The sequence below is a fragment of the Taurulus bubalis genome (genome assembly GCF_910589615.1).
Source record: "Taurulus bubalis genome assembly, chromosome: 1".
NCBI lineage: Eukaryota > Metazoa > Chordata > Actinopteri > Perciformes > Cottidae > Taurulus > Taurulus bubalis.
In genome coordinates, this window is record NC_136589.1 from 41,518,071 (window position 1) to 41,526,981 (window position 8,911).

The window sequence follows — 8,911 nt, forward strand, 5'->3', positions numbered from 1 at the left end:
AGGATACACCTCTTCTTCTTTGTGTTGTTTAACTCATGCACAACATTTTAAATATCTTACATGTGTCCAAACTCACAACCAAGTCTTGCGCGTGAATGACCAGGAAGGCACGAGAGCACCAAGTTTCAATAAAAGTTTGTTTTTATTCTCAAAATAAAATGTTCTATCAAAGTGGAAATTATACATATTTACAATCTCGTAAATTTTCATATACAAATGTACAATATATGTACACCAATAATTATATAAATACACTTTACGCGCTGATGCAACCCGTATGAGACAGTATTAAGGCATTGATTATTAATAACGGACATGTAAATTCATCTTGCAGACAAACACAAATACAAATAAAGCATCCCAACAAGAGCAGTCTCATTATGACTCTGATGTGTAAGACACTGCGGTTCTTTACAGTCAGGAGGAGAGGAGAGAGGAAAGGAGAGAGGAGAGGAGAGAGGAGAGGAGAGAGGAGCCTCAGCACCGCGTAACTATCGACAGGATCTCGTCAGCTGCGCATTCATGGAGCCCGATAAGCTCCTGCATTCTCCTGCTAAGGTACATTGTTCCGCTGCTGACAGCCTCATTATTTGAAGAGAAGCCATTAGGCGCTCATTAATGTGCTAATTACAACACGCTGATGGACAATTAGTCACACCCCACACCCACAGCTCCCTCTATTCAAGCCCGTGGACGTCATCTGGATAAGGCAAGAAGTCCAAATTCCTCTTATATCACTAGAATGAAGCACGAATGGACACAATTGTTTTGTTTTTTTAAGTTCACATTTGGGGGAGTGCTCGTGACCAAAGTTGTATTTCAGCTGGCAGTTTAGCTGGATTTGAATAATTTACCAAAATAAAACGTCATCTTTGCGCCACTTTGTCCCCCAAGAAAAGCTGACTGCGCTATTTTTTAAAAGTCTTTAGTGTCACGTGACATAAGAGGCATTTCCCCCCCCGCGTTTCACACCCGGGACAGGGGCATCTGCTTGGGGCAGGACACGGAGCTGGCAGTCCCGGACCTCCAGGTCAGCCCCGTGCTGACGTCACTGTACATGGAGCCCGCGGAGGCTTTGCTGCCCCAGCAGCAGCGCGTGCAGAACGTCCTCCAGGAGTCCAAAGTCTTCCCGGACCAGATCCAGGCCCCGGACGTGATGCCCACCAGCAGGCACATGAAGTACTTGAGCATGAACACGGCGTAGTCCGGCCGCTGCTGCTGCCGGCCCGGGTCCGTCCCGCACGTGCAGTTGTGCGTAATCTCCCACGTCTGTCTGTTGTGCTGCTCGTAAAAGTAGCACGCCACAATGACGGTGGCCGGGACGGTGTAGAGAACCGTGAACACCCCTATCCGGATCATCAGCCTCTCCAGCTTGTCGGTCTTGGTGCCCCCCTGTTTGATGACGCTCCTGATCCGGAACAGGGACACGAACCCGGCCAGCAGGAACATGGTCCCGATGAATAGATAGATGACCAGCGGGGCCAGCACGAACCCCCGCAGGTTGTCCAGGTTCTGGTTCCCCACGTAGCAGATCCCGGCCACGGAGTCCCCGTCCACGGAGCTCAGCGCCAGCACCGCGATGGACTTCATGCTGGGGATGAGCCACGCGGCCAGGTGGAAGTACTGCGCGTAACTGGCGATGGCCTCGTTGCCCCACTTCATGCCGGCGGCGAGGAACCAGGTGAGGGACAGGATGACCCACCAGATGGAGCTGGCCATGCCGAAGAAGTAGATGAGCAGGAACACGATGGTGCAGAGCGCGGGCCCCGTGGTCTCGTAGTGGATGTGCTCCCGGCTGCACGCCACCTCCTCGTGCCCGGCGATCAGCCGGACGATGTAGCCCACGGACACGAACATGTAGCAGGCGGAGAGGAAGATGATGGGCCGCTCCGGGTACTTGAACCTCTCCATGTCGATGAGGAACGTGGCCACGGTCGCGAAGGTGGAGACGAAGCACAGCACAGACCAGAGTCCGATCCAGAAGGCGGTGAAGGTCCTCTCCTCCGCGGTGAAGTAGGGGTTGTGGCACGGCATGGCGCAGTTGAGGATCTGCCCCGTCTGGACGCGGTCGCGCAGCGGGTGCGCGTCGCCGCCGCTCACCGGCACCATGGGCGCGCGGCAGAAGCAGCCCGGCTCGCACGGGTTCGCCGCCGCCGCCGCTGGCTTGTGCTTCCCGGGGACGCCGCCGCGGCCGTAGCCGCTCTTCTTCCTCGGGTTGTAGGGCTTCAGGGGTCGGTTGGTGGGCTTAGCCGCCGCGGGGGACGCCGTGGTGGTCTGGCTCCGGTTGTAGTCCATGCACAGCGTGTCCTGGTTGCCCTGCTCGGGCAGCAGGTCGCACCTCATCCGGTCCGGCCACGGGAACCCGTACTGCCTCATGAGCGGCGCGCAGCCCGCTTTGGCCCGCTCGCACACGTCCCTGCACGGCGGCAGCGGCTTCTTGTAGTCCTCCAGGCAGATCGGCGTGTACATGCTGCAGAGGAAGAAGCGCAAGTCCGGGGAGCACTTGATCTCCACCAGGGGCCAGAACTGGTGCACCTCCAGGCCGGCCTCGTCCTGCGTGTCGTGGTTGAACTGGTTGGGCATGTAGGTGTAGTTGTATCCGATCCCTTTGCACAGAGGGACCGAGATCTCCTGGCACTGGAGCTCTTTGGCCGCCATGCAGCAGCGCGCGCCGTGCAGCAGGACGAGGGCGAGCAGCGCGCGCCAGCCCGGGACGCTGCTCTCCATCGCGGGTTCCCCGTGCGCGTTTTTCCCTCCACTAACAGTGCCAGCGAACTTGCTCTGAGCAAGTCGGCTGCGCGTGCGCTTTAATCCAGGGATGCTGCAGGAGACATGCTCGAGACCCGCGGTGGATGGAGCGTGTGACGGGCTGCGGCGTCTGTGGCATCCGAAAAACAAGCGCTCTACTTCCACTCAGTCTCTCCTCTCTCTCGTTCTCTCTTTGTGTCGGTGTCTTTGCGCGCTCTGCCCGCTGGTGGGTGCGCTGGGTTTTATACCGGAGGAGCGAGGACACTCCCCCAGCGTGGGCGGGGAGGGTAAGGAGGGAGAGGGGGGCACAACAAGTCAATCAAGCGCTCCTTCTATTAGGTGTTTGTTTAAAATGTTCACCCTGGAGGAAGGGTTATAATCACTCTGTCTCTGTTACCACACACACACGCAGGCGCGCGCACACACACACACACACACACACACACACACACACACACACACACACACACACACACACACACACACGCACACACACACACACACACACACACACACACACACACGCACGGGCCCTTACAAACAAGGAGAGGGGTAGTTATCACACAATAGGTACATTAGGGAGAAATGTAATTACCATACAGACAGAGGCGTGTAAACTAACATTAAGTCGACCCCAGCACTTATTAGTCTGGCAGATACAGGATGTGCCTGAATGCATCACAGCATCATGATGCAAATTAAAATGAGGAATGCACTCCTGACTGTTTCTTTCTTTATCTCGGTGGTTTGGGAACAACTGGAGGTCATTCTTTGCCCGGCTATTTATTCACCGCCACATGCTTTGTATTAAATATGTCTCTGGACATATAGAAAACTTATTGAGGCATTAACAATTATTATTTGCTATAGCAACTTGAACCTGAAAGTGGGAGGCATGTTTTTAAAAGCAGGGTGCAAAGTGACATTTGAGCATTTAGGTAAGGTAAGGTAAGGGGAGTTTATTGTCATTGTAAAAACATACAACGAAATTAAGTTGGCGACTCATCAGTCAGTACAGCAGTAACAGGTAAAAACATGTATAAAAACATTTTAATTTAAAACAAGACATTTAAAAATGAATAAAACATAAAACACAGGCATTAATGGCTTAAAAGTGAAAAAGTGTTGTGTTATTATTATTTGCTATAGCAACTTGAACTCGAAAGTGAGAGAAACGTTTTTAAAGCAGGGTGTGCAAAGTGACATTTGAGCATTTATAGGTCAAGAATATCCATTTAACATGTTTCTATTTGTCCAAGACAGCGTTCTTCATCCAGCAGGATGCAGGGAGGTCACATGGTCGTCTTAATTCACGAGCATGACGAGAGCTGCCATTTAAATCATGCAACTGCAACATGCAACATATTGAACCTCTGCCCTGCAGTCTGTCTGGATAGAAGCATCGATTACATTTCCTAATTTTGAATGCAGAATAGTGCAGCTTGTGTCTAAAGTTTACTTTAAATTTAAACTTAGAACTCTGACTCGTGTTTGAGAGTTTAAAGTTCCTCTGTTTCCTACTTTGTGTTCATCTGGTGGTTTATTCTCTTAAAACAATCTTTTTAAGGAACGCTGGAGAATTAAAACCATTCAGAATGTCACCCTTCACGAAGAAAGCAATAAAAATACTTTCACACTCATTGTTACGGTCCAAATTCTTATTTGGTCATTTTGTTCCATCGTTTGAAAACCTTCTGGAGTGAGAGTGAACGTGAGAGAGAAAGGGAAGAAACATGATGTTGTCTGTACATGCTTGTGTGTGACAGTATGAGGGGGGATAGAGGGGAGTGTGTGTGTGTGTGTGTGTGTGTGGTAAGGGAGGTTAATGTGGTCTTGTTAGCTCACAGCAGGGGGTCGTCTTGCTCTAAAGGGAGGGAGGGGCTGTTTGTCTAAACGCTGGTGCCAATGTTTCACTCAAGGCATGCTGGGCCGGCGATTAATGCGACGCACCACTGGGCCCCGCAAACAGGACAGCGTGTGTGTGTGTGTGTGTGTGTGTGTGTGTGCGTGTCAACACTTCCAGGGCTCTGCCTAAAGAAAATAAGGCAGATCCAGCACCGTGATAGCACTAATTAAAGTCATTCGCACGTCTTATTGGATTCATCGGCTTCAAATGGAGCGGAGGCTGTTTGTCAGACGCACAGGTTTTTAAATCAGAGCTAATTAGCCCCAAAGAGCAATATTTGCTGAAGGAGGCTTGTTGTAGCTCAGTCGGGGGTCCCAGCCGGGTGTCATTTTGAGGGTGCTTGTTAAGCTGCTAATCACAATAAAACGTTTCAGAATAAATTGAGTTTCAGATACTTTCTTGTGACTTCTTTGCACTCGTTTGTCTTCTTTATTTCTCATCAGACGAAACACTATTTATATCCATTAGCTAACACATCTGTAGTCCCTTTCCATCTGGGTAAACATCTGGCTCTTGTCTTCGGTGAGGAAGGTTACGCTCGTCAATCATTCTCAGGACAAATGAGTCAGCAGCTCTTCATCGTCACGGGGTGGAAACACGACACCCGGGTGGACGCGCTCATTCTCACCCTTTTTCGGGTGACGCGCCGTTGAATGAAACCAACGAGGATTCGGACGATTAGAATAATTTATGAACAATTACAATGATTTACGTGCTCTCCTTAAAGCCACGGGACTCCATTGACAGAAACAGTAACTTTAACCTCACTGATTCTCTTAAAACACACTTCATTCAAACTCAACAGCGACTAAAATCATCTTTCCCCTGATCCAACAATCATCAGCTCGGATTTGAGAGTTTGGAAATGAAAAAAGTAACAGATATATTTATTAGTGCTGTCAAACGATTAAAATATTTAATCGCGATTAATCGCATTTATGTCATAGTTAATGCTCTTATCAACATGAAAAAGTGGATTGGCTTGCTTTATGCAAATGTTTTATTTTATTAAAAAACAACTGCCAAACAGGGTGGTTCAAAATAAAAATATAAAGTGCACATTTCAGGTAAAGAAGGGCTTAAGAGAGAGAGAGAGAGAGCTGTGAACATAGCAGTCAGGCCTCTTATTTCGGAACAATGAACCGTAACAGTTAGGTAACCAATAAAAGGTAAGCCTCCTACTTCTTTCTTTTCAGCTACTCAAACAGACAAGCCGGTTGACATGTTCAGACAACAGTGAAGCTCCTGTCCTGTCGTTGGATGCGATGCGTATGATATCAGCTAGACCCTCGTCCTCCACAACGTTAACAGGCCTACACGCAGTAACCACCCATTTAGCGATGGCTGCGATGAGTTTGCTCTTCGTTGTGGTGTCCATGTGTTTCTGTCCGAAGTCATCCATTCTGCAGAGTTAGCATCAGCTGTGTGCTTGGCCATCAAGTGGTTTTTCAGGCTGGATAGGCTACGATGAAAGCTAAGTTCACAATGACAAATGGCACATACCACTTTGGTCTTGTCAAGGGAACCATCTGACAACTTCTTGAAAGAAAACTTTCCATTCATTAGCGTCTTATCATTCATTTTGCCGTATCGCGCCCACCATTCATTCGTTTCAAACCGTAACGTTAGCCTAGCTTCCAAGCCCAAACGGCTATTGTTTTGCTTCCGGTTGAGCTACATCCGGCGTGGTGCTCGGGAGAAAAAAATAGAAAAATTAAAATGCGTTAACGCCGTTGATAACGCGCTAATATGACAGCACTAATATTTATATATAAAAAGAAGAAGTAACCACAGAAATGTCAGTGTAACAACACGGCATACTGGCAATGGGAAAGGCACGTGTTTTAAAAAACCTGCATACACACTAATTTTGGTGTGAAAAGGTGTGTGAAGCCACACATGTATCCCAGAGGGCTGTACGCTCTGTGCGTGATACAACCCACAGATCAGATAAAGAAAACATCCACACAAGACTCTTTAAACGCACCCTTCATTACCACCTTTAGTGCACTTCAGTTTATTTTTAGAGATTGAACCGGCATCCTGTTAAAGTTAAAGTCTACATGGCAGCAAACCACCGACCAAGACCTCAAATTGAAGCCAGTGTGTGTGCGTCTCCATCGCGTGTTCATGGCACCGCCCGCCGGCTGCAGCGCAGGAACTGACTTTAACTTCTACTCTGCTCTTCACACACGACAACAAAAGTACAGGCGACGGATCCTCACACGTCGTTTGGTACGATATCGTCCAAAAAAGTTATTCCTCATTTTGTCCGCTCGCTTACATGCATATGAAAAAAATGACGGATATATCCTGGAAACTTTGAGACATTGAAGGAGAAACTCAGGTTTACTTTCTATGCATTTTTTAGAACAAAACTTTCGTCTTCACAGGAAATAACTTATCGGTTCAGGTAAGACAACTCGTTTGAGTAAAAAGAAGCAACCAAAGTGATCAACGTCTACTTGACCTGTGGTTTTGGGGCTTTTTACTTTCTTGATTACTTAACACATATTCTGTGGGACATCTACGAATTATGGCGCGTTGGTATAGCCATCTCCAGCCGAGCTGTGAACCGCAGGTGAAAGTCGGAGGAAACAGGTGCCTCCTCCTCCTCTTCCTCCCCCTCCTCCCACCGGGGCAAACAGAATAGCAGGCCTCGCATCGGTTACACCGATCGCTGTCTGTCAGAGTGGAACCCGTATTGATTAACAAGGCCGATAGACTCGGAGGCCCCAGCCACCAACTGTCGACTATGCCTCCCCGCCTCCTGTGTGCAGCGGCGATAGCGGGTGTAGGGTTACGCATACCAAATCTAAAGGGCTGGAAATGGAATTACTGCATCTGTTTAGAAGTCAATTTCTGCATTCTCCGGGCTCCTTTATCTAACCTCTCTCTCTCTCTCTTCTCCCCACCGACTCTCCCAGGGCTCTCAAAGTTCACGGCGGCTAAAGGAAAAAGGAGGGCGGGTTCTCACAGAGTTACTGAGGCGTGCTGTGGAAATCTGACATGTTCCTCCTTGTAACCTCCTCTTGGGACGCTTGGCCTCGCGGTGCTTTAAAACTCGTACCGATATATCCAGCCTCTATGCGGAGAGCCAATGAGAGAAGGAAAGTTAAGCAGGTTTTCATTCATTTTAATTCAGTCACTAATTCATCACTCAGAGTTTCTTTTTGTTGATGCATGCAACTCACCAGGATGTGACACTCAGGGGCCGACTGGCCATCGGGAAGTTTGGGTTTTCTTTCCTATTATGTCTGTAATGATTCATTTTTTTATTGCCGAAAATACAGGAAAAGCTAAATCGCTCTGTATTCAACACATCCCATACTGATGACAGTAAAATACACACAACTAAATAGGTGGAAAGAAAAAGAGTAAAAAAAACAACAGCAATAAATGACAATAAAATAACAATGATAGCACATTCTTAGGACATTAAGTCCAGATGAAAGAAAAACAGCAACCGAGTATCAGCCTTCACATTTAAGTCGAGGTCATCTCTGAATGCATTGTGGGTCTTTTTTTTTTTTTTTTTACAGTCGCTGTGCTAGCAAGTAAAACATGGCAACACAGGCCAGCCTGTCAGATGGGACAATCCCATACATTCAATATTATATACGATACGAGGGGCCGTTCCCAATATTCCCAAATATCTGTATGAGTATAAGTCTGGGTTGTTTGCTGGCTGTTATAAATGCAACCATTTGTGTACCACTTAAAACAACATGCAAGAAGAAATTATGCCCTCAAGAGATTCTTTTTTTGTTGGCAGCTATATTCCAAACTTACCAAACGTATTCCTGCACAGACACACAGAACAGAACATGACATTGTCTTGATTTTTCCCAGCGCCTCATTCTGCATTTGCTATAATAATCAACCTGACCCAGTTTCACTGAACCCCGCAACTCCTCCTGAATATCTCTCTCCAACGCTGGCGACGAAATGTATGTTTAAATAAAGAGTCGCCCCGTTCCCCCGGGTGAGATGCACTTGATTTTGAAACTTTGAGGAGGCCTGAGTGTAATGAGATCTGATGTATGACTCCCAGATAAGACGACTTATGAAGATGTTTACTCTCTTTAAGTTTGGACGCAGTCTTTTAGACGCCAGCCGGGATCTCCCAGGGAACGCCACTGTCACGGAGTTCTCACTGGCCGGATAAATAATCCCCCGTATAAATAAGTATAGGAAGGCTTTCGGAAAAAGCTACGCAATCTATTTTTGGGGAAAATAAATATATGTATGCAATGA

At 47.8% G+C, this 8,911-nt stretch overlaps 1 protein-coding gene across 1 annotated transcript; it reads right to left on the reverse strand.

Moving 5' to 3' along the window:
- Nucleotides 1–966: 966 nt before the first annotated feature.
- On the reverse strand, nucleotides 967–2,727 carry LOC306738141 (frizzled-8-like; the record flags this gene model as incomplete). Its single annotated transcript, XM_079219970.1, has 1 exon — nucleotides 967–2,727. The coding sequence occupies one exon, from the start codon at nucleotides 2,725–2,727 to the stop codon at nucleotides 967–969; it is 1,761 nt and encodes a 586-aa protein (XP_079076096.1).
- Nucleotides 2,728–8,911: the final 6,184 nt, after the last annotated feature.